Source organism: Lasioglossum baleicum, chromosome 9 (assembly GCF_051020765.1).
Source record: "Lasioglossum baleicum chromosome 9, iyLasBale1, whole genome shotgun sequence".
Classification (NCBI taxonomy): domain Eukaryota; kingdom Metazoa; phylum Arthropoda; class Insecta; order Hymenoptera; family Halictidae; genus Lasioglossum; species Lasioglossum baleicum.
In genome coordinates this window covers 10,338,831-10,365,945 of record NC_134937.1, presented here as the reverse complement: position 1 = coordinate 10,365,945, position 27,115 = coordinate 10,338,831, and the positions used below count along the sequence as shown (strand labels likewise).

The 27,115-nt window shown below is 45.0% G+C and overlaps 1 protein-coding gene across 5 annotated transcripts in view; it reads right to left on the bottom strand.

Moving 5' to 3' along the window:
* LOC143211735 (homeobox protein caupolican) overlaps positions 1–27,115 on the bottom strand; it is a 135,559-nt gene that overhangs the window by 47,802 nt on the left and 60,642 nt on the right. For 4 of the 5 annotated variants that reach the window (XM_076429659.1, XM_076429662.1, XM_076429661.1 and 1 more), the window contains exons 2-3: positions 23,825–24,217; positions 6,122–6,255 (exon numbers count right to left, since the gene is read on the bottom strand). In XM_076429659.1, coding sequence (XP_076285774.1) covers positions 6,122–6,255; positions 23,825–24,217 — 527 coding nt within the window. Of the gene's footprint in view, positions 1–6,121; positions 6,256–23,824; positions 24,239–27,115 lie in introns of all 5 variants that reach the window. The other variant, XM_076429663.1, reaches the window with a different exon arrangement.

The window sequence follows — 27,115 nt, the reverse complement described above, 5'->3', positions numbered from 1 at the left end:
TTTGGGGCAGAATTGAGTTAGCTCGGGAGCATGGCGTTCGAAGCTCGCGTCGCGTACTGGTTTGATGGAAAAAATCATTTTTCCGAGCGTTAGCTACACGTACAGTCTCTACTAGTATTAGGGTAACTGAGGGACGAAAACAATTTTTAGGTTGCATCAAAATCTGCAGTATTGCACTTTACAGAAAATTGTAAATGTTGACATACGGGTTAACGTGTAGGGAATCTGTTGGAAATTATTATTACTCATTATCTTACAGAAATATGATTTGTACCTGAATTAACACTAGAACTAACAGACCAGTCAAAATGACTGGTTTTACAATTTCTTTTTAAAATTCCTACTTCATGTTACATTTTCTTCTCGCAATTATGTAATGACTTCTACCGCGATAACTAAAGGAGTAATATAATGAATTTTATTTTTGTTTAATTTATTCAGAATCAACATCATTTTGTATCATGGCTACCTATACTAATACCAGTATTTTGACTGGTACTTCTCTAAGTAGAAAAGAAATCGTTTATTAGATATTTAGATAGCTTTATTGATGTTTTGCGCAACGTTTTAATTATCTGTTGTTTCACGCGGTCATTTTGTATACCATAGCCGTTGGAATAGAACCGAATTCATTTTATATAACAATATTTTACTAGCCCTAAAAATGGCAAATCGATGGAAAATCTCTGAATTGATGGAAAAAGTGAACAATATACCAACGGAATGCTCTGATATCGCAGATGGGGAATTGTATGAGCATGAAGAAAGTAAATCAGAAAAAAATGAAATTGAACTTTACAATCATAATAGTAATAATAGGGTAAATGTTACGTTTAGGGGAGGCGAAATAGTAATAATAGGATAAACAGTAATAATGAGATTATAGAAACCAAGAAAATGTTCAGAAGTCCACAGAAAGTGAATTCAAAAATATTTTGAATTTACTGATAAAAGAAGACGTGTTTGTGTGACTTCAAGTTCTGAAGACAAAAATGAAAGTGTACAAAAAGCTGGAAGATTGCCACTACATAATATTTTCAAAGACATATTCGGCCCCATATTCCTTTAGTAAGATAGTAATAAATCAATAAATATAAAAATATTCTATTATTAAATACTTTTTAAAGACCAATCACTTTGACTGGTTTTGGTAGAACTAGGTTCGTCTTAACCTCGGTAATTCTAGTGTTAATAGAGGACATTCTTTTTTCTTAGTACATGTGTGTATGCCCGAAATCTATTATAAAAATAAAATATATTTTAACCTACTATTTTCTTGCAACGTCACCGTAAAACATTACAAAAGAGATGTGTGTGGAAGCTTCCGATATAAAGACAAATAAGAATCCGATTTTCCCGAATTCAGAAGAATGTGCTCGGAGTTTAATGCTCGGGGAGAACATTTATCGATCGTCAAAGCTCCGATACTCCCGGTAGGCTCGCGAGCCTCCGAAGGAGAAGTGGTAATTGACTTTGAGGCAATTAACGTACCACCGTATAAATATTCATCGCTCTGCGACTCGTCGAGATTCCGTGGCCGTTCTTCCTCAAGGTGTTCGCCGAAGAAGATCGACGCTTTTTCAGTCGACGACGACGACGACGGCGATTCTTTATTCAACGCGTAACATCCGGGCGGTCTCGAGCAGCCAGCGAGGGCGAAAAAACCCCTGGCGAAGGGGTGGCGGAGGGGTGTCGGTGCGGATCTTCGTGAAAAATGGCGCGAGCGAATGGGGAACTTTCGGGGGGGAAGAGATTTTTACCGTGTCCGCATCTGCGACGGTTACGCTCGTTTTACGGCAAATTATTCTGCGGAACGGTCCGACTGGAAATTCCGGAGTGATGGCGTTGTTTAAACGCGAATTAGCGGGGATTGGTTTCGAAAGATTTTCTCGAGTGTATGATTCGGGATGTATTCTTCTTCTAAATCTTTGTCAAACTTGTTTTGTGTATAAATAATAACGTTTGCACAGTGTTCATAATTAAATCGCGAATTTTCTACATTTATGGTTTGCATAATTGTCTTAATTCGGTGTGGGAGACTGTTTAAAAATGTTATTAGCATGCGGCTTTTATGCATTTGTGACAAAGTGAATCGGTGAAATTGAAATTAGTAGAATGCGCGACCATCCTCAGTCTATAGTTAGCCCATGGTCGACCTAAGTCACCATCGTCGTCCACAATTTCCCATAGGCCGAACAAAACCGGACGGCCCCACACCATCGCGTTGCATCGACGAGCAATTAAGATTGACCGAGCGGTTTCGAAAAAGAACGGCGTTTGTCGGGATAGTTAGCGTCACGGAAGGAAGGAGTCGGAAAGCGAGGGAGAGAGAGAAAGAGAAATAGAAATAGAAAGAGAGACCGAGCACGACACGATTCCCAAAGGAGTTCGTCACCGTGCGCGGCTAACGACGTATTTCTCATTTCCCGTAATCAGACCGGTCCGTTCGAACACACTACGGTTTTATAACCATCCCCCGGTTTCCAGGACTGGATGCAGACCATTGTCTCGTCACTGGCCGACCAGTCGTCGACGAAAGTGACGGCACACAGGCTGCGACGGCGACAGAAGTGAAGAGAAATGAAATGAAGAGAAGAGAGGAGCATTGAAGAGAAGAGAAGAGAAGAGAGAAGAGGAGTCCGGATGCGAGGCAAACAAGCAGGGATGAAGAGGCCGAGAGAGAGCTGTCGTATTATTAAGCAAGTAAATTAATAGAGGCTCGGAGAGAATGGCGAGGGGCGAGCACACGAGAGAGGGTGGATTCCACGATAAACAATGCCTACAGTCCGGAGTTTTGTACGCGGCCGGGCGCACACGCGTTTCCCCGCGACTGTGAGGGAGGATCTGTCCGTTGTGTGTGGGTGTTGCGGGGGTGTCTAGGCTACGAAGGGGGTGGCATGGGTGGAGGGTGAAACGGTGGAGAATCAAAGTCCGTGCGTGAGCAGGCCGCACGAAGGTGCGCGCGAACCTGGCTCGGAGCGTGTTTGTGTGGACACGAGGGTTGCTAAGCAAAGTAAGTAAAGCACCTGTGGGAGCTGGCTCGCTTTCGAGGGTGGAAGGAGGTTGCCGAGGAGGTGGAGAGCAGGTCGGGACGAGGAAGAGAGAGAGAGAGAGAGAGAGAGACAGGGTGAGAAGGAGACGAGAAGAGCCAGAGGGGAGGGCAGGCAGAGGGAGCCAGAGGAAGAGAGAGTGCAGAGGCCTGGCGAACAGGCGAGCCAACCCCGGGAGGAAGCCAATCAATAAACTCACTCACTCGCTCTCCTACGGAGAGAGACCTACTGCTCTCCCTACGCTCGCGATGCGACTATATATACGCAACCTGGAAGCCTCCATTACGTACGCCCACTCCGGCTCTGCCTACAGCCATTTTGTAACCGTTCGCCGTGCACGGTTTCTCTCGAATCTCGCTCGAAGAGGTGCCCTCTTCTCTCATCCCCCTCGGGACCCCGAGGAATCGGGGAGAGAGACCGATTCTCTCGTTCGATGACGTGAAAGACGGAGAGAGAGACTGTGTGTGTGTTTGCGTGTGTGAGAGAGAGTTAGAGTGAAACACAGGGAGAAGCAGAAGCAGCGGCGAGATCAAAGGAGAATCCGAGAGGCAACGTCGCCGCGCGTTTCCTCCCGATATTGAATTCCCCGTCTCCCGTTTAGCGATTTTTATCCTATAGCAGTCCTCCTCTTCTTTATCCAATCGACGATCCCGAGATTGGAAACGGTCTATGAGCATCGCGTGTGAAACGCGATATGAAAATACCGAACAAACCTGGACTGGGGGGGGGGGGGAGAAAAAATGCTAGGGAGGAAGGGATACCGAGATTTACGAGGGACGAAGAAAAATCGAGGCGAGCCAAGTGTTTCCAATTACGACCGGCGTCGAAAATCTGTGTCAATGTCTCATTTTGTCAACGGCACGCGACACATGGTCCTCGAAAATAGACCCTTTCCCACGAACCAGAGAGCCGCGGTTTAGAACAGACCCGGCGCCGGGTTTCCAATTAGGTATCGCCGCGGTTCTAGCCCGACGATCCGTGGTTTTTCTGGTTTATTATTTCGCGAGAGGGCTACCCTGTTTTCTCGCAATCACGGGAGACCCACCCGCTCGTCTCGCCGGTGAATCCACCCCTTGCAACCGCAGACGAGATTTAGCCCTGGAAATATTTATTGCGAGGGGAAACTGTGCGTTCTCGGAGCGTTTCGAAACCTTTACGAATCAGTAAAATGCTGTTTTTTTGATGGTTCGTACAATTTCACTTTTTATTGTCGTTTCAAGGGCTCAAAAACGATCAAAGAAATGCAATCGAACACAATTTGAATTGCTTGAAATTAGCCATTCACGACTACATTTCATTTAACAGAACATTTTAAACTCGATGCAGACAGCTCACTGAAATCCCCCAACGAGCCACGCTCAATTCCGAACATGAAAAAACAGACACTCGAGCTATCTCCTCGCGGGATTGCGAAAGAACGCAGGCAAATCGCTCGGGCGAAGCTGCGAGCGGTGTTTCCCTTCTTCTTTTTGAAATTTTAATTCCGTCCCGATAAACGATCGTTCCCTTGTCCTGGCAGATTTTGATATATCGCCGGCGTATCGCGATCCAGCTTGTCGAGCGTCCAGCGCCACGGAAATAAATTCCCGTCGTAAATTCGGCCGTCAGCTTTTTTGTCCGCGCTGCCATTATTAATCAAAACAGACCGGGATCCGTAACGAAAATACGCGCGCCGCGGAATATAGCCACGGGAATCACTTACCGGGCCCCCAGATACAATGTTTGCGGGATCTGTGTGTGTGGCGTGTAAGCGCGTGAAAACGTGCGTGTGTATATCGTCCTAAGTGACGAGCTCTTCAACCGCGTCGATACGCCCCCGCACAGCCGCCTTTCCGCACCCCCGACCCCTAAGCGGCCACCCCCTCCGGCAAGATGAAGTACAAGGATCCTCGTGTTGACAGCACCCTCGTAACTCTTATCCACGAGCAGGAAGAACGAGCATCCGGTTTGCTCGTCACCCTTCTTACGGATTAATTGTCGCCTACCTTGACTGAGCGTGCGTCGCGTCGCACAGTTTTAAAGCCTGACGGGAACGAATGAGATTAAGCGGACCCCGTGTCTCCGGCGGCGATCACTGTATCACTTTTATACACATTGTTCCTGGTCCCAGATGTCCTCGACACACTATTATTCGGCTACACCGGTTTATTTCATTCGCGACGTTCGCCGCCACTCGGAATTTTTATCGTCACGGTGATTCATGATGATTGATTTGCTAGACCGAGGATCTTCAGGCACCAGGACAATTTTCTATCTCGATTTTAACAGGCAGCAGCGCGAAATGGAAATTTATTTGCTCACTCGGTGTGTTCGATAAATTGGGAACAGTGCTGCAATATTTTTTAATTCTTCGAAAAAATTGTTTAAACTACCCTTTACGCGTGTACTGCACATTCGCTGCCACGTGAAACACATACTCTTTAAATAGTTTTTGATCACGTCAATGTTTTATCAAAAAATGTGCACAGACAAAGAATATTCCTTCAAAAATTCTTCGAAAAAATTGTTTAAACTACCAATTACGCGTGTACTGCATATTTGCTGCCATGTAAAATACATACTCTTTAGAAAGTTTTTGATCACGTCAATGATTTATCAAAAAATGTGCACAGACAAAGAATATTCCTTCAGAACAAGAATCGGTGTCGCGACGCAACCTCGGCGCGAAGACGTATATCCTGGAGGAGCGATCAGGCTAAATAGGAATATTTCTCTTTTACAGGTCGTTCGGAACGCGACCGTCAGCCAGAAACGGCAATCGTCTTTCCCATATAAGCTTCAACAGGCTAAAATTGTGTGGCACTCGGTTTACGCGGCCCGGGATAGAAGATATTACGGATTCGCGATAACGATAACCATTCCTGACGGGATATGTGTAGCGAGTACGAGATCGTGACTCTTGTTTTAATGGCGGCACTGAGCAACACCGTCGACGGGCTAGGGATATGTATGTGTGTCTGCATGTACGTGTGTGTATATACGAGGAAGAGAGAGATAGAGAGAGGAGAGTGCGCGGATGGTGGTTTAATCTAATGGAGCCGAGAGACCATGAAACCTGGTGATAAACTTACCCGTAGGCGGCCAGGGTTGGATCGTAGGGGTAGTAACCCGTGGCAGCAGGTTGAAGGGCGGCCGTGCCCCATGCAGCACCCATATCCGCCGTCATGCCCATCCCCGTCGTGTCCTTCAATCCGTACGGATTTCCCTGCAACGCGATCGACCGATTGATTATTATGGGCGAGGGTGAAAATTGTATAACGCGCCACCCTCTAATTCGAAAAGTTACTTATCATCGCGTTCTACCGCATCCACGAGGGTTGCGCGCTAACAGTTGCCTTACTCGCTACGAAGAAATTAATTGGCCTGCCAAATATTCACCCCAAGCTCAATCAATTTTATTATGTTATTCCGCTCGCTTTCAACTCTAAACTCGGCGAGATACAAAAACTCACTGCGATACCTCATATCGTTTTCATCCCCATTTCTCGTTCCATTTTATGACGTTCTTCCATTCATTTTCAAGTATGTATGAACTTTATAATATAGAGAAATTGAACATGGTACGAAATATTGTATTCACCCTCATCTCAATCAATTTTATAACGTTCTTCTATTCAATTTCAAGTATGAATTTTTAAAATACAGAAATTGAACATGGTACGAAATATTGTATTCACCCCTATCTCAATCAATTTTATAACGTTCTTCTATTCAATTTCAAGTATAAACTTAGTATAAAATACAGAAATTGAACAGGATACCAAATATTGTATTCACCCCTATCTCAATCAATTTTATAACGTTCTTCTATTCAATTTCAAGTATAAACTTTATAAAATACAGAAATTGAACATGACACCAAATATTGTATTCACCCCCACCTCAATCAACATTATGATATCCTTCCATTCTGTTTCAAATTTCAAGAATTTCTTTCACGTGCTTATGTCTCATCACCTCCTATTAGAAAAAGCATAAGATCGTGTAAGACCGTGTAAAATTTATTTAAAACACACGCGAAGACATTTATGTGTCTATTTCGATATCACATGAGAAACAGCATCGAACACGTCACGCGACACGATCTGTGTCTCCCAACATGTTTTTGCACCGAGCATCGTCACGATCGGCGACAAAAATACTCGGTGTGTATTCCGGTGTTCTATTTAATTCCGTCGGATCGCGTGTTCGCAGCACGGATTTCTCTAAGAACAAGATTTCGAACAACGGACGCTGGGCCCAACTGCGAACGACGACCGTCACCAAGAATGTAGCTCCTGCTGCGACATCGCCTAATCGTCTGCTAACACGATCCTACAGCTGTACATCCTCCGCGAATATGTACAACGCGGGTTGCAAGAATGCACGCGGTTTGTTTAGAATTCTACGCACGAAACGTTCCCGATACCTAGCCCGGTCGTAGACAAGAGAAAAATCGCTGTCAGGATCCCTGCCAGAAAACAGTGTCGATAGTCAGTCGTGCGATCACTCACGAGAGCCTAGAACCGTCCGCCGAATCGCGAATTCCTACCGGAGCACGAAACATCTGCTCGTTCGTATCAAGTATGCGAAATTTGGCAGGCGAGCAGGACTTTTACGACCGAATGTATTTTAAGGTGTGATTCTACAAGCCAATCTAGGATTGAAAAATCAGGAATGTCGATTTTGTTGTGACGCTGCCGTCGTAGACACGTTCACAACTTTGGGAGAAGGAAAACTTATGCTTCACTGTCGGGAGATTTTAACACCGATCTTATCATCGCTGGTCAAACACAGGCTTTGTATAATTTATTTTGCAATCGCACACGTGTTTATTAGACACATTGCAGTAATTCCTATCTCATGAAAAACTAAATCATCCCTTTCTGGGCACCCTGTAGAAACCGATTCCGAACCGATGATTGGATGTCGTGTAAGGATCGAGCCGACGCGGATTACAACCAGAAAAAAGAGTACGATCCGGTGATTCACGGATAAGGTTTACGAGTAATCAAGTTTAAATTGCTTCAGCTGGAAGTTAATGGTATGTGTAACGACCTGTACAATTTGTAAGACACAGTCCCACGCGATTCGAGGTTGGCACAGCCGTTCCTCAAACCTGAGCGCGTCCCACTCGCAGCCGTGACGCAATTTATGCAAATACCCTGTCGAATTAAAATCGGCCGATCCATCATCTGAAACGGCGATCTCTCGCGACCTGAACGCGCAACGGGGTCAGGAATGCGCGGATCAATCAACCCATCGGCGAATGACTGACGATTCGTTAATCGAGCTACACCCACGAGTCCTGGGACAAACGTGGTTCCCGAAGAACGACGCGATTGAAAGTGTCAAACGCTGTCTTTTTGCGGTACACAATATTCTGTTGAGAGGCTTGGCAAAAATGAAGGTCTCTTATATTTATCACTGTATAAAAAGCTTCGGAATAACAAAGTGTTAACTCGTGCCAAACAATTTAAAATACGGGCCGCATAATCTGAGTAAAACGAGCCGCTGCTCGAAGCGGAATATTCATGGCAATTAATGCAAAGTAGAAAGTTTCAAACCAAACATGCAGCATGCTTAACTCCCGGTGCAAACTTTCTGGGAATCCGTTTACAGAGTGGCATCAAGAACGAAGTAGAAGATAGAAGAACTTGACGAACGAAGTTTCGAATGCACAAGTGTACGATAAGATATCTTGAAGAAGAGTTTGTAGAATGTGCATTCTGTTTGATCTTACATCTTTCATTTTGGTTAAATATCAACGAGACAGATAAGGTATCTTTCTATGCTTTCAGTTGCGAGAGACCTTCCCGAAGGTCACATTCGGCGAAGAGGATCACGCAGGGTAAAAGGAGGAACGCAGGAGTCTCCGAGGCGTCGCGAGTCAGTCGATGTTTCGAGGTGTCGCTACAAAGCGCATCATAAAGACGCGTTGTGCGGGGGCGGAAGAAAGAGAAAGATAAACATAGAGAGACGGGAAGAGGAAGAGAGAAAGACGAGAAGGGAAAAGCCACTAGGCGGCGTGCCCTCGGTGGCTAATGGTAGCACAATGGGATATTATTAGAGCGAAGGCTTAGAGGCGTTTGGCGCCAGGAAGTTTCGCATTACAGAGATTGGCGTCGACTCGGCCCCCTTCTCCGGTGCCCCTCGACTCCTAATTCCCTTCGGGGCCCATCCCCTAGATTCGATTTCCAAATAACCCCCTCCCCATCACAGTCCCCTCTATTTTTTCCTTTCTGTTTCTTCTAGTATTTTGCCTTTTTCCCGCCAGGTTTTTTCGTTGCAGTAGGGAAGAGAGAATGAGTTCTCTTTTTCCAACTTGATTCCTCCTCGAGTGCCCTTTACCCGGCAGTGACTTTAATGGCGAGCCACGGGTGGTCCAGCGTCGACGCCTCGGACTATTGTTACCGACTGCAGAACGCGGCTCGGTCAGCAGCCGATTATGCGAGCCGGGGTGCATTAAGGTAGCAATAAGCGTGCGCCTCGAGCTTGCTGTACGATATGCCCCTCCTTGGCTGCGACGACCTCGGGGCCACGGATTGAACTGATGACGAATTTCGGAATGCGTGGTGGGACGAGAGAGCTTCTGAATGTCCATGGTAATTTCGACTGTATTCGGTTGTGACGTAAATAAGCTTTGTTATATCTATGGTTGCAAGGAAAAACGCCGCATGTCACAATTTCAACAAATTTTAGTTTGTGCATTCATTGAGCACAATGTATAGTATAGGATTTATGTATTTACCAGAAAGAAGTCGTGAAAACAAATTTGAATGGCTCAAACAATTAATTCAATTTAACCGATGTCCTATGTCAAAGCATTAGTGATCACAACTTCAAACGACAATATCGTAGCGTTCTTTCTAACAACCACAGATATATAACTTGAAATCTTTTCGAAATTGTCTTTTTCTTGACCCCTTTGTGGTGAACATTTCAAACAAAATCCATGCAATAAGAATTCTAATTGAGATATTTTAACATTTTATTCCGAGTCACAGTGACCTCTGGAACAATGAAATTTTTATAATGTACTGCCAATTGGGCACACATTTATAGGACGCAGAGTTGTGTGTGCCACTTAATTGATAGTTTATTTTCGGTCGTAAGGATTGATAGAGCCGGAAAGTTATAATAGAAATGGATATAAATTTTAGATTGGTATTCAGTAATAAATGCTGCTAGCGAAACGACTGGGAAATGTAAATGGTGAAACAGTGGTTAAACTTGTCTAATTTCGCCGAAGTTCCGGGTTCGTTGAAATTTAATTCGGTACTCGTTCGCTCTGATATTATCACCGGGTTATTTAATTAACCAAACTAATAGTGGCATTAATTTTGTTTTGGCGATCCATACACAAAGTTAAACTGAACTAAAACTACGAAGTCGAAATAGTTCTTGTTTACTCATATCAAAGAAACAATTAAATAAATTCGTACGTGTACGTGACAATATTAAAAATTGAACAAATTCTCCGTGAACTTACACTTCTAATTTTGATGAAATATTCATAATAAGCCATTTCTAAAGCTCGGCTACTCTACCATGGGAAATCGCATTAAAATGTTTCCGGTAGATAAAGCGTTAATACCACGCTTTCCAAAGACTCATTAAACCGAGATAAACCGTGGCGATTCCGGCAATTTCACGACCAAACAACGACATAAAAATGTACACAGTATAATTACGGTTAAAAAATGAGACCCGGGGATTATCTATCGATCGTGACACGGGTTCGGGCATTTGTGTTTTCGTGTTGCCGGGTTCCGCGAACAGGTCTGAGGGAAAGCATCTGTTGCAATCAGACCGGCGGAATTGAAGATTCGAATTTCCGTAAATTGCCGCGACGTTATCGGTCGGCTTTTGCCGTGGCTCGCACGTCGACGTCACAGGTGTATCTATGGAACGAAGATGTCGCAGACTGATTATTAGGCGAGCACGTGGGTAACGTATCGCCGGATCGGGCTCGGGCTTTGTGGCCGGGCACGCACGCCGTCGGATACGTGACGACACGCGAAATTATTAAACGAGTAGGTTGGACTCGTATCAATTCGATTAACGGTAGATTCGAGGGCGAATAACCGCTCTCTTCTCAAATAAAACAACACCGTTCCGCGGCTCTCCCTCTCCCTCTGTGTTCGATCCTTTTTTTTCAGCGGAACGATTCGACACTCGCGACGCCGCGATCGTTATTTCGCGTGGATGCCCGTGGTGGGGTGCGAAACCCTCGCTTAGGGGAGGGGGTGACTGCAGTCGCGATACTTGCGCGTGTGTTGCGAATTTTTACTTCAGCCTGACAGTTTTCGTGGGACAACGTTATTCTTTAGTTTGGCAATTTTTCTGGTAACATATGAATTGAAAGATTCTTATACTGATCTGTTTTTGGCGAGGAGCTTGGCTCGTGATCGAGATTTAAAACAGAATCAAATGAATGAACTTTCTTTTATACATATCGAAATGCAATTGCGGATTGGTATATTATTCACTTGAAGTTTTATCTTAGATGAAATTCTATAAAAATGATGCGAATGCAGTAATTAGGGCAACACACACGAAGGATTAAGTGAATTCCACGAATATACTCGATCAGATAATCGAGACTTTAAAGTTTCATCTCTTTCTCTGTTTTATTCATAGTCAATCGCGTGCTTTCCTGCGTTTTTATTATTCATCACAGGAAACTCCCTCTTTTAAATATTGTATATTTAGCGTTAAATCGATCGTTTTACAGTTTGCGTTTCTATAAACGCAGGAACGAAGTGTGTAACGTACATTTATACCCTTCGTCGCCAAATGATAGTTATCAAGATTAATACAAATTGGCAATTTTGCATCACAAGCAAAATCTAAAATATTTGAAAGATTCTCAAAGACACTCTGGATCGTTTATGAACATTACACGCGAAGGGTTAATCAACGTATCCGTAGTGCATACTGCGAACCACCCCTAAGATATGGGGCTGCATCCGTCCGTGCGTTTCTGGAAAATAATTCTAAACAAGCGGCCGAGTTTCCCCGAGGCGGGCCAGCCCGTGGATGCTCAATTAGTATGCGCAGCGGCGGCGTAAACTTCGGCAAACAAACACTTCGGAACTCTCGGGCAGGAAAGTCGTTCTCGATCCACGGGAGAGAGGACAGCGACAAAAGACAGAGCTCTGAAGTTGACCGAGTCGAAAGAGCGAGCGGGGAGGATCGTCACGCGAGACCTCCTCTCCTCGGGGCGAAAGTTTGAAGCTTCTGCCGCCGGTTGTTCCGTAATAATTTAATTAACGTCGCCCGGCGAAAGGGGTTGGGTGCGGGGGTGAGTATCGACGCAGCGCGATGATGAAGCCGTAGAGAGCACGCGCGCTCGTCGGAAAACCATAGTTCTCGAAATCGCCGAACAGAATCGAGAGAGAAAGAGAGCCGAGTCGTTCCCCAAGAGAAGGGGTGAGGGTCTTTCGTTTTTTTATTTATTCGACCGAGTTGGCTTTTCGTTGAACAAGGACCACCGTGCTCGCCTTAAAGAGCCTCCGCCTTTTTATTAGTCCCTTTATCGTTTCTTTCCCCGCTATCTCTCGCGCCACCCACTTCATTCAATGCTAATCCGATTCTTATTATATTATAATGCTCGTCGAAACGACGGCGCGCCGCCGCTCGAATCGTCGGAAGCACGTGCTTCCTATTTAACGATCCGCAGCCAGGCACAAAAGGGCAGCCAACAATTCACGAGCGAGGAAACCCCGGGGGTGGGGCTGCTCTCCGCAGTCGAGAACCTTCGCCTCCTCGTTCCTACGAATCGAGTTTGCTCACCTTTCTTAAATTGTTTCGTTCGACTACTTTCTTTCCACTCCTCGAAATCGGCGAATCGTGTCCGATCTAACTGCTCGACGATCCACTTCGATCTTCGGCGCCTCGCAACTTTGTTCGATCACTTTATTTCAAGCCTTCAGAGAGACTTCCCGGTCTTTCTTCTAATTTTCTACTAATCGAAGAGTGGGAGCCTCTAATTGGTTCTAATTTTTTCTAATCACAGTTAGGGGTTAAGGGTGCAGAGTCGAGTGTCGCTGCTCACCTTTTTTGAAGAATGCTTAATTATTAATTTTTGTGTGAAGAGAGCGGGCAAACGCGTTTCTAAGAATCGTTTATAAGTGAAAGTGATCAGGATTGAAGAAATGCCGTCGCGGGCCGAACACCTGCGACACAACGCTAGAAATTGAATCAGCCGTTCGTTATCAGCGCGTCGACGACATTTTATTTCACTTTGCAGCTAATATATATCTCCGCGACGATAAGATTGCGTTATATTCGATAGACCTTACTAATAACTTCACCCTCGCCGATAAGATTAGTTCGCGCGGCGAGCGACAACTATTTTCGCACGATTGCGCGTAGCTCTGCGGTCGACCGCGCGTGGACTTCGGAACGTGACTTCCAAATTCTCGTAAATCTAGCGTGTCATTCGCAGAATTTCATACTACAGTAAAGTCGCGTTTACTGTCCAACAGCCTGTGTTGTGCACGGACAGTGATCGCATACTGACATTATTTTTTTATGACTGCGTCTACCGCGCCGAGCGCGTCGAGAGTTCAAAAGAAAGCCGAACGTAGAGGAGGACAGCATGACAGTGGAGTGGGTATGCACTGGACAGTGATCGCGTACCCGATCGTGGACAGTAAACGCGACTTTACTGTATTAAGAAACACAGAACGTTTCACCGTATCGGAAATAGAAGAAATTCTTCAGGAATAGTAAAATTGGTCAAAGGTAACATTATGGAAGATTACATTCATGAAAAAAATTAGATAATTATGAAAGAAAGCACGGACTAAAGTTCACTGGCACTCGCAGCCCTGTTTTGATAGGAAGATCAAACAACGCCTGGCCAGAGGGTAGTTCATTCCCTGTGGCGAGGCGAGCTAGGTGGAGGGTAGTTTCCAGGGGCTCGTCAAAATTCTCAAAATTCCCGGTGACCGGACGCTTATGACATTCCAGGGTGGCTGGTCGCGCGGTCACCGCGGCCGATCGTCGCGTGCACGAAATTGCACGCCGGCCGTTGAAATTCCTCGAAGGGCTGACCGACCGGCTGCAATTTATTGCGATAAAGGTGCAAAGCTATGACGTTCGACGCACCGTCTCACGACAAATGGCATTCCTCGAGTGTCGATAGGCCGGGGCTGGTCAAATAATAACGCCGGACAGGCTGCAACCGAGAAATGTTTTGGAATCTTCGGCCAAACCTTCGGAACCTTTGCTCTTGCTACCCTTAAAGAAGGGCACAAATATTTTACTGCATGTCTTTTACACAATTTAGGAAGAACTCCAAAATTGTATTGTAAATCATTCTTTAAATCAAGTAAACCTTCCACAATATTTCAACCCCTGTACAGGGCGCCTCAGGTGAAGGAGGCCACCTAAATATCTCCTTTATTTAAAAAAAAAATATTTATGGCATAATTTAAATGGTATCGAAGGACGAATATCATAGAAGAGCAATTTTTTTCATAGTTGTTTCAAGATCATCTTTATATTTTATCGGGAAAACTAATCTTTTTTATTCCATCTTTCGTGGCGGTTGAAAAAATACATTTGAATATGCTTAAGTCATTACCTTCAGGTGACCTTGAGCACCAAAAAAATGTGATAAAATTGTAGGATAATATTAGGATTACGTTTGAACCAGACAGAAAAAATTGTTCCTCTATGATATTCCTTCTTCGATACCATTTAAATAATGCCATAAATATTTTCCGTGCCATTCAAAATAAAGGAGATATTTAGGTGGCCTCCTTCGGCCGAGATACCCGGTATAAATATTCCAATATTTAGATAGCAACATTTCCACCCGCACACTGTAACAGGGGATCGTTTTTCGCCCGGGGAATCGCAATCAGCAAACAAATCGCGAGTCCACATTTCCTTAAGCGTGCATTGCTGAAGCGTGTGCAAGCAGCTGAGCGGAAGAGTGGTGCATCCAAGCGGATCCATCTCCGCGCGCGTCTGAACCGGCGCGTTTTCAAATGTTCCGTATAAGTCGCGAGCCCGAAACGCCATCATCCCCGTTCGCAAGGTTCGCGGGACTTACCCAGGTCGGCTCCAATATATCAGGTTCACCGTTGCGTTTATGCGCAGGATGCTAGTCGTCGTGCGCAACGAGCATTACCTCGGCTCAGCCAGACGGCAGAACGATCCTCGGGGAAAATAAAGATCGGCGTGCAAGACGCGGCCCGTATTTACCGGCGTCGCGTTTACATACATTAAGTCGGCTCCGCTCTGCCTCGCTCAGCTCCGCGCGGCTCCGCTCCGGTCCGCGTCCACGGTTCGAGCGGAGCTCGTTGTAGACACATTGTATCGCATGCGAGCCGCGCGTAACTGCCAATTATAAGAGCGTAAACGGTCCGCGATTAAGAGTGCTACGTGTGTTACGCTTATCAATGGCCCGTAAAGTAACGCATTTCGCGATATCAAGGATCGGAATTCCCGCGGAGCCCCTGGCTCTTTCCCCGTGGAACCGAGTCATGCAAACCTGGATCCGCAGCAAGCCTTCTGCGACACGACACACAGTCGTATTTAAAACTCCACCGCGAAATCTTTACCGGCCTTGTAACCAGATAACTCGCCCAAAAGTCGACGCTTCCACGAGATAACTAGCTACCGAAGCTGCCCCGATCGATTTAATTTCGGCGAGCCATCTTCATTCGCCGCTCCGCCCGTCTGTATCCTCAGGGGGATTCAATAAGTTTACAGGTTAAAAGACTAATTATTTTTTAGTGCCGATTGCTCGGCTGTTTAGAGACCTTTTTACGAGCAGTTGGAAATTTTGTTCTGGAGCTTTGCAGCTCTCTTTTATTCGGAACATGGATAAATTATCAAACCTATCGAAATGTTTCTGTAGCATTTGAAATATACCTTTTTCACAGCTCTTTGTTCTACGTGAAAAATCCTGGTGAAATCGAAAGTATAACTAACACAAACGAATTGGAGAAACTGAAAAGAATAGTTGGCCATTTTGAGCAAAGAAACTGAAAGGACCAGTGCTCAGAATTATTTTCATAATCATCTTTGTATATGTATAGTGTGCTGCTATCGCAGAAGATATTTTATCGGCTCTCACGCCAATTATAGGAAAAAACGTTCTCGTTTCTGGGTCAGGGAGCAATTTTTTCCCAGCATCGGCACCGTTTCGCTACTCGGCGTCCGCTCGTAGGCAACGCGGTTTTATGAATGGCATTATCGCGGGACGTTGACATAATAGGCGTACCGCGTGTCACAAAATATCCCGCCGGCAATTAAACACCGACGCTGAAAACGCAGTCAACCCGCGGAACGAACTATGAAATGGCAGAAATTAAGCCGAGCATTAAATCTGCATTCCTTCTATCCGCGGGGCCCGCCTCTCTCGCACTCGGTTCGCGATAAATCGGCGATCTAAATTAATTTGTTGGATCGATACGCTGCGTTGAGACCGTTGCAACCGGACTTTTCTATCGTTTCAGAAAAATTGATAGTTCTCGGGAAAGATTTTTCTTCGAGTCAGTTACGAGCTGCGGCTACTTCAACCGTGTAGAGAAACTAGAGTTTGTTATTTAACGACTCGGAGGTTCGATAAAGCGTCTCGAATGTTGTTGCTCGTATGGCGAAGTATTTTCGAGGATCTCTGTTCCATTCAATTTCGGAATAATCGTATTATGGTTAGTTAACCGTTTGTAAGCATCGAGCGAGCCTGCAGCTATTATTCAACCGTGGATTCCTCTCGTTTAGAGGTAAATCAGGTACACGATTCGGAGCGACAGGCATTCATGACTCCGGCAACATACAAGACTGATCATGTTAACGGGAACAGTGCATTATCCAACTCCATGGAATATTCACGTCGAGCTGAATCATTCAACCGATTTCACGGACATCAGCTGGAATATCGAGTCATTTAAGGAAGAGAAATATTTAAAACGTGATCAAGTGATAAACGTTTCTCTTTCTCTCGTAATAATCCTGCGAAAACAGGATGCGAGAGTAGATGGTGTAATTAAAACAATATTCTCGATCGCCGATCCTGAGTCACAAATTCCGACAAACAATTTCCGATCTGCTATCTCACAGAACCGCAACGCGTGATCGTCCACGCATAAGATTGCTTTCGGGAAAGAGTGCTCGAGAGACAGGGATCAAAGACAATGAGTGATGATAAGAAGCCGGTGGTATCGTTATCGAATGGAACTGATTACGGGGCGGCGAGATCAAACGTCCGGAGGAGCAACATGTCGCGGTAAAAATGTGACACGGATATTATCGACAGATCGCGGAAACAAGAACGATAACTTTCGAGCTGGAGGATCGACGTGAGGTGTATAATAAGCCGGTCCGGGAAACGCGAACGGAGAAATTTTCATGTCGCTCGGAGAGACAGTGAGTCACGGCGTGTGCAGCCCGAGATCCGTTATCGAGGCCTATCGGGCGAATGCGTTCATTTGTCGGTCGACCGCATAATTTTGGCCAATCGAGTCTGCCGAGCTGTTATCTCGAGAGACGGCGGCCGATTGGCTGGCACGGCGGCGTCGATCGCCACGAAATTCGTCGGCGAAACACAGGAACCGATATCTCCGGCCGTCCGATACTTCATTGAACTCTGCTCACCTCACGCTATTACCTTGTCCTATTTATGAGCAGCTGCTGTCCCGTTAATTAAATCGCGCAGCGGAAGAGTGTCGAGATAAGGAACCAGAACTTTCGGTACAGAGATAACGAGCCTCGTGCGTGACTCGCGAGACCTGTCCCATCGAAATTTCTGCGTGCTCAATATTTATTGCGTCCGCTAACACAAGTTTTCTTCATTTACAAGCAATTGTAGTGTTCGGTCTAGGCGTGCGTCCATTTTATTCGCGATGGAAATAGAAATTCTACAATATTTATTGCGTCAGGTGACACAATTCTTTTTTATATTCGATTGTATTAGGTCAATCGGAAAGTTCCGTCCGTTTAGCGTCGAGTAGCCGTAGCTCGAACTGTCGTTAACTATAACGTCTAAAGTGAGATTAACTTTTTAGTTTGGACATCTTTCAATAAAATTCAATACATAACAATATACGCTTGCATCGATAACATCGTTTTTCTGTATATTGAAAATGTCGGATTTTGCATCAATTGGAAGAAAACTGCAGCCGGAGCTCGTCGAATGATTGTAGACGTTTATGGCGATAATGCTGTTTCCGATAAAACATGTAGAGAGTGGTTTCGACGCTTTAAAAATGGTGATTTTACTGTAGAGGACAAAGAGCGTTCTGGACGGCCACGAGTATTCCAAGACGAAGAATTGCAGGCATTGCATTCATTGGTGAATGAAAATCCATGTCAAACGCAACAACAAATTGGAGAAGCGTTAAATTGCGTTCACAATCTGTCATTTCCGATCGCTTAAAAGCCTTGAGGAAGGTCTACAAGGAAGGAAAGTGGGTCCCATATGAACTCAAGTCAAGAGATAGTGAAAAGCGAAAAACCATCTGTAAAATTCTGCTTGCAAAACGTCACAAAAGTTGTCAAAGAAACGTTAGAAGCACTTCGCTGGGAAGTGCTACCCTATGTAGCTTATTCGCCAGACTGTGCCAGACTTCGCTTCTGACTATCACTTGTTTCGGTTGATGGCACACGCACTTGCTGAAGAACGATATAATTCTTACGAAGATGTCGATCTCTGACTGGATGACCTCAAAAGATGACTCATTCTTTCGTTGTGGAATTCGCTTGCTGCCCGGAAGATGGGGAAAAGTCATCGCTAACGATGGACAATATTTTGATGAATGTACTTTTTCATTTTGTTCCTTAAATAAAGCTCTACTTTTTGGAAAAAAACCGTCGGAACTTTCCGATTGACTTAATAATTGAATCTGTGTGTGCAAGTCAATTTTACGTTGTAAATACAGCTGTTAACATCGAGTGAGTTGCATTTTAGTTCGGACTGCCTTAATAATTTGATTTAATCACACTTGTCAATAATATATAAAATCCACAATCTAGTGATGAACAAGTTTCTCTTCCTTCTCTTTCGATGGCGGGATAATTATGATGTTTCTATTAGCAGAATGATGAATAGGAGCGGCTCGATTCAACAAGAGAAAAATCGTGGAATCTGTAGGCAACGTTATGAGTTAATTAAATAATTCCTCGGTTAACAAGTTTGACGAGTTTGGCTATCGGTCCCGGAGGCGGACGCCGAATTTATAATTCATATTTCGATCCAGGAGGTCCGCGACAGCCTCTCGTTTCATCTCAATTAATTTCAAGGCGATGTTGAATTTAAGATGACAAGTTTTTAGTACATCTTCGTTTTTATTCGAAGTTGTCTGAAAACCTCTTGTCTGTATCGAGGTGTCTCGTTGGAGTCTCTGGATCAATGAATCGGCATTTTTCAAAGAGCAACCAATTAGTCTAATTATGTCAATAAATTCTAATTGGCTTCGTTCGTTTGGCTAGACGCTGTGATTTCTCGAGTCGAAACAATAATATTAATGAAGCCGATAACGCGTTTGTGATTGTATCTCGGTGATAGATTTCGGCAATAACCGGAAACTAAATCATGTTATTGCACGATAAAAGAAAACCTTTATCGTCGACTAGAGAATCAGAAAGCAGCAATTATAAAATTACTGTCAGTCGTTTATATCGATAAAAATTAAATGAAGGATTTTATGCATTTATATTGTACAAAAATTCAGAAATCTCGAAATATACGATAATAAAGCAGTCAAAACTATCTCGGCCCGAGCACACATCACGAAAACGAACAGTTTCGCACGAAAACATTGTTCGGCGAGGTAGGCTGTAAAAAAAGCCCGGAAACAATAAACAATAAAAAAAAATGCTACACGGCACGGTGTCTCGTTTATCCGCGCTCGGTTTCGAACTGACCTTTCACTTCGGCCAGGATTAATGCGGTTATCGTTCGTGGCGGACAACAGGCGCGCGATCGTAACGGGAAGGAAAAGCTCGTTGCTGTGCGCTGCAGTGCGCTGCGCTGTTCAACACGGTGCAGAGCGTTGCATCGAGTAGCGTCGCGTCGGGGGAATAAATGCAGAATTTAATTATCGGGGCCCTCTTTCTCCTCCTTGCTCTCCGAGTCGCTTCGAGTGGCTCGCAACAACATCTGGCGGACCGTGTGTTTTCCCAACGACCTTTTTATCGTTTCTACCTCCCGGTGGCCGAGTTATCCACGCTCGAGCGCAGATATAAATTGGCCGAAACGCGCCGCGATACGATCGCGCTCGCGCACGTCTACTCCTATATGTCTACGTCAACCGGGCATTATCAGCGTATCGCCGATGTAACCGTGATTAGGCAACATTTCGCTCCAGTACACGATCCACCATAACCAAACGAGAAGAAAGCGTCGAGCTTTTTCCAACCAGTTCCCACTGACAACGCTGCGCTCTTTGGTTCGCAAGAGTCTCAGCTGTGTTCCGTTCAAGAAGCGATCAGCATTCAGTATGCCAACGACTATACTCAAATACCAAAAAGAAAGCAAGATATTGGAAATGAAATTCCAATCTTGATAGAGGAAAGAGACTTAGACTATGCTTTTTATTTTTAACAGCTTGTAAAAATGGGGAAAAATGTATATTTTAGTGTACAAAGTGTTTTAGTTTAGTTTTTAGAACGCCAATTTAATTTTTAAAGTTCCGATTCTCTTCATGGTCGACCTCGGACGCACCGCGCTAAACGATCCGTAATTTCGATACTTTCTCGAAATCCGATCCGATAAACGAATACCGGAGAAAATCGACGCGGGTCGCGCGTGTTTCGCCGAGCGAGAACGCCGATAATGTGTGCCGGTATAAATCGGCGGAGGCTACGTCCAATGAAAAGTCTTGTCGCGACATGTGTCCAATTTGGATTAATTACGGAGATATGTAAATCTGGGAACGTTGGAACATGTTTCGGACCGTATGAATGCAGATTGAATTTTTACTATGGAATCATGTAAATAATGTCCGGTCCGTGTGTTGGGTAAATTAATTGCGCTCGCGATCAACGAGATCAGGAAGGGGCACACGAGGTACAGTGAAAAATGCCGCGGCGCGAGACGCGAAATATGCTGGAACGAAAATAGCGACGGATAGAACGACTCTTGTGCGTGTAGAACGTTTTTCTCGATAAAGTAAGCGATCGTGGTTGTGATTGTGCGAACGTCATTGTACGAACGTTTTTGTGATGGTTAACGAGAACTTGCAGTCTATAAATTCAGAGTGCTAGTTTAGAGGACTGCGTTTTAGAGGACAATGTTAGAGGACAATTTTAGAGGACAATTTTAGAGGACAACTTTAAAGCACAACTTCAGAGGACAACTTCGAAGCACAACTTGAGAGGAAAACTTCGAAGCACGACTTCAGAGTTCAACTTTGAAGCATAATTTCAGAGTACAACTTTAAAGTACAACTTCAGAGGACAACTTTGAATCACAATTTTAGAGGGCAACTTTAAAGCACAACTTCAGAGGACAACTTTAAAGCACAACTTGAGAGGACAAATTTAGAGGACAACTTTAAAGCGCAACTTTAAAGCACCACTTCAGAGGACAACTTTGAAGCACAACTTCACAGGACAACTTGGAAGCACAACTTCAGAGGACAACTTTAAGGACAACTTTGAGGACAACTTGAGAGGACAACTTTGAAGCACAACTTTAATTTCTCTGCAGAAACTTCCCTGAAAATAAAATGCGTGTACGAGGCTCGCGAAACCGATTCAGCTGGTGGCGGGTAAGTTAATTACACTTGTCGGCGGGTCGTTCGGGTAGCACGCGAGCGGATCCTCGCGGGTAAGCGAGCGTAGACAGTGAAGCAGGCTGGAATGGAGTAGGAGGAGCCAGCTTGTATCCAGGACTTTATTATTAGCCGGTTTCTTTCGGCGGGTTGAAGAACGGCCGTTCGTTCCTCCCTGAATGTTAGTCGGTGGAAAGTTGTGTTGCACAAGATTCCTGGTCGAATAGGTGTCTCTGCTGGCCACCCCCGTACGTTGAAATATAACCACGAATCCATCAGCCGCGATCCTCGTTAGAGCTAGGAGTTAGAAGATGGACCAGTCTTCCGCGAACCGAAACTGAAACGAGATTATCGCTCGGCCCGCGACAGCTACGGTCGTGAATAATTCGAGGCAGGCGACGAAGAGGACCAAGCGGCGATGCGAGAGAGGCTGAAGCGAGAGGATATCCCCGAGACCAGCGAGCAGACGTCCCGAGACAGACCAAACCATCGCCGGGATTCCAAGCTAATTCGTGGCAAGACCGCTCGCTAATCCGTCTTAAGCCGAGGCCGCGAGCACGCGAGTAATAATCGGCCGGTACGCCTAGCGCGACGGGCCAATCAATCTGGCAACTTGGTACCGGTATATTTTACCAGCGAAACGTTACAAAGAGTATTGCGAAACCGGCGATACGTCCAGGAGACGCGCAGAGACGCAAAGGGACAAGAGGACGACGCGAGCAAACATCTCTCCTCCCCCGCCAACGCGCACACAGCTAATAAACCGTTTAATGATTCCGTTTATAAATACAACCGCGGCTCGTAACTCTTACGATTAACCGTGGCACGTGCAATTTGCCTGATTTATCGCGGCGAACCGCGCGCTGGAAGACGCGGCGAATTTTCCGCGGGGGTAGCCGCACGCGGACCTGCCAAGTCGTGTTCTTTTGGGAGATACTGATCGCACGTGGCTCTGAATATGTTAGTCTACTATGGAGGACGATGATGTCGCTTGGGGAATGTGGGAAAATTGGGTCTTGAGGTGATTGGCTGTAGAGTCGAGGGGAGTGACGTAACAGAGTTCACATTTCAGTCAGGGTAGGTCTGTGTTTTTCGAATTGTTTTGAAGATGTTTTCTTGAGGACTGCCGCTGATAATCTGCTGCACTGTTTACGCAAACGGAAGATGAGTAGATGGAACGATTATCTTAGTCACGTGTGTGTTGATATTTAACGCATGTACGATGTCGAAAGAAAAAGGTAGGCCACTCGAGTCGAGCGAATAGAAGAAATTGATTAGTGGAAAAAGTATCGGTGCAGGATCCCCGAGACAATCTTTTTACCTTTGGATGTAACCTTTGCAGACAGTTCCCTTAAACTTTCACGAACGAGTAATAAGTCCACCATTGTATAAGACGCCTTACATGTACGTACTTCAATTATAATTGCGTTGATTTAATGACTCCTATTATTCCTGAATACCTCGTCCCTAAAAGGACATATCGATCCACACTGTACCACACTCATTTCGTCATTGATAAATTTATCAGTATCGAACTTTCTACTTTAATTAGGCTCCCCTCGTAGATTTTAGCAAGATATACACATGTTCAACTTCGAAAATATCGCGTGCTTCGACAATAACAGTTACGAAGTGTCGCACACAAAAGTATTACGACACATAACATCAAAACAGTCAATATTTCAGGAGATATTTCAAATTTCATACAACATGCACTGACATTGAAATATCATATCACGCTACTGGTACGTTTACTAATAATGACATTGTTGTGCTCCCAGTTCGACACTATTTTCGTGTTCGCGGACGACAGCGCATGTCGTACAAAATTTGAAATATCGTCTGGAATATTATCTTCTTGACAGCGTGTCCTATTCATTTTACCACGCTTATATTAGCTTGCCGAGTTGTTGTTCTATGCGTCAAAAATTTTGTAATAAAATTTTAAACCACTTCCCGATGAGCTAGAGACTTGAAACTTCAGACATAGCTCACAGAACTGGATGACAATGGAATATTAAAAAATAAATATTAAAAAATGGGGAGAAGTGAACTTACCAGAGGAGGATAGAACGCTGAGCTGTCCATGCTGATGCTAGGGTAGGGCCCCTGATCGGTGGTGGATGGCGTGGGCGTGGGGTACGAAGAGTAGGAGGTCGCGGTGGGTGCTAGTCTAGGGTAGGCACCCAACGCAAGCCTCGCTGCGCTGTCATATTGACAGCTGCAAACCGTTTGGCCGGTAACTGGGTCCGTCATCATGGGCCTGCCATTCTCGCAGCAACCGGGGCCCGTGGTCCCACCCACTGGGGTGCTGGCCCCTCCAGAGGCCGCTGCGGCTGCGGCGCCTGTCGTCGTCGACGACGACGGAGACAACGCGCCTGGGCTCAACGCACCGCCCGACGACATCGCCGGTGACGTCGCCGTCGTCGGCTGCCCGCCGCTCACCAGCAGCTGAAACATTGAAAACACATCCTTGTCAAATTTTTTCAGAAATTTTTCTAGCCCCATTTGGTCTAAACCAGATCTGGGTAGGTCTGGATTTGGACATTTTCAAGGCTAGTCCGTTCGGTCTGGGCTGGGTCAGAATTATGTTTGTAAATCTGAGTTTTTTTTCAGAATGTTTATTCAATTATATACTAAAATGTTGACCCTGGTAATACACTCCGTTATCTCCAGCTTCTTGAAATTTATAATCTCTACAGGAAATAAAAGGTTATCTCAGTTGTGTGATTCATGGTAATAAAAATTCAATTGTAGGAAATTGCGAGAGGTGATATTTCTCAACACACAGGATAGAAAAATACCCATTGAATTCAATCTCGAAGCAAGGCGTGGTCGCACTCCTTCCACTAGAAATTATAATATTAACTGGCCGCTTCCAAGATTGCTAGCTCAACAAAAATTGGAAACCATTAACTGTTATTTTTGCACCTGAATAATTTGTCCCTCGAAAGTGGCTTATAATTGCAATGAATACGGGAGATGTCGTGTTCTCTTATTGTTCTGTTAAATCGTTTTCACAGAACCGGCACAGATCACTGCTCGGTCGAGCGACGTCGCGATATAGTGTACGTAATAGACCACTCGAGAGTGAGATAACGTCGTTCGAGATGTTGTCGCCGGAACGGTAAGTGATAGTAAGATGAACTGCGCAACAAGTCAGATAATGAATTTAATTTAACAGATATTGAGAGGCACGCGTTCGATAAATCAAAAATAAACGCTGCTCGAGTATGCCTTGAAGAAGCGGCAGCTTAACTTAAGCCTACATAACATCGCCTCCCATTCAGCTGGAGTATCATAATCGCTCTTTTATTACACAGCCTCGAACGGTTAACTCGAATAAAAAATCCAACAATATCGCAAAAATCGTACCGTAAATCAACCGGGCGCGTTGGCTGCTCGATCTACCGTTCTCGCAAATTAACCCTGCTCGAGCACCAGGCTATTATTCATCGTTTCGAGACGAAAAACGCGGCGGAACCGTGTTATAAGAGCAAGACCGATCGGTAAGAATAACTAACGAGCTCTCGAAAAATAATTCGATCGCGGAGGGTTAATGGCGATAATGACGGTAATTTTGAAAGCAGGTGATAGGCTGCTTATCGGCCGCGGATCCGATTATAAATGCGTGCTCGATAACTCGATAGCAATTTCGTGTTACTTTAATGGACGATAATCGTGGAAGGAGAGCGTAGCGGTATCTGGACGTTATTAAACAACAGATGACACTCTACTATTAATTTCCCTGAAAGGGGGTCTCTCTCTCTCTCTCGCGAGTCTCCTCGACAAAAGCTTCTCTCGGATCGATACCGGAATCCGAAAAATTCAACTCTCCTGTCTCCCGTTTCTTTTTCCCGCAGGTGGAATCGCGCGCGCGCGCGAGGGAGAGAGATCACGGCGCTTCGATAGCGATAATTGTCACATAATTTCGCGTAATGACGCCACCGGCATTATCGTGAATACCGTTTTCAGAGAGCCGGCCGAATAAATTAAACGGAAATTTATCGGCAGCGCCGGCCAAGTCAAATTGCTGGCAGCGTTCATATATCAGCGGAGAGAGCCGTGTTTGCACTTTTGCGAACCGCGGCCACCGCGCACACACGCGCGTTCCGCTCTCGGAAATTGAACCTCGTTATATGCTAATGCGGACAGCGGACGCACGCGCGTCGTCGTCGTCGTCGTCCGTTCTCGTTTCCATCGTTTCTCTTCTCTCGTCTCCCTCTATCGTTCTCTCGCTCTCTTTCTGAAACGCCTAAAAACACTCCCCGTCAAAATGGCCATCCCCCACCTCGACCATTTGTCACTGCTATCGGCGCGAAACTCGAACACGCGAAACAACCGACCGACTTGGAACGATAGCAAATACCTTGTCGTGTACACGTACTCCCGGGTAATTGGTACAAGTCGAACCGGCCCCGGGAGGAAAAATTGTTGCCGCTTCTAACAATGGATTATTATGTTGCTAACGCCGCCGTGGAAAAATGTAAATAAACGCTGACAAACGACCAACGGCCCGCTCTGTACGTCGCGCGATACTTCGTTAACGGGGAAAAGGTGGTTCTGTAATTGATAGTGAGACATGTTATTGTCAGGTTGCTTTTTGTTCGCGAGAATTATTGGATTTTAGATAGCGCTACGCTTGTAGGAAGAATTTAAACAGAACGATTGTGGTATTGCAGAGATTAATGTAGAATTTTTATATATATGTGGGATTATACTGTACGAAATTAATAAATTCTTAGATTGTGTAAAACACATGTTGATGACAAAGTTCCATCTAGAATTGTTTATTTCACGCCTGGTAAAATTACAGAAACGTCTTTGCATGATTTGTTCGCTCATGCGTGACCGTGCACATACAAATTGCCTGTGATCTTAATAAATACACTCTTGTACCATTTTAACAGATTAAAAACCAGCTGTTACCAGGCTTGTTGATTCTAGTGTCAACGACAAGCGATTATATAAAAACGATGAATAAAAACTCGATGAAAAAGCTAGTATAATTAAGAGTTGCTCGACAATGTTTTACTTATGTCCAGTCCGATAGAAGATTGCCTATCAGAGACACATCGTCCGACCATAAGTCGACTATAACTTCGCCGCGCGGAAATGGTAATTTTTATAGCTCGTGTTCTTCGTTGTAGGCATTAAACGGTGCTTTCGGCGAGGATTCCCGCGGTGAAACGAGAGGATACGGATATTTTTGGCTCGCGAATAACTGGCTAATGATCATACTCGAAACGCGCAAGCTGGAAAGTATCGATAATTAGTGCCCGAGGCGAGCATCGTGTCTACGTAATCGAACATGCTCGTAATTTGCATCATACGCGAGTCGATGGAATC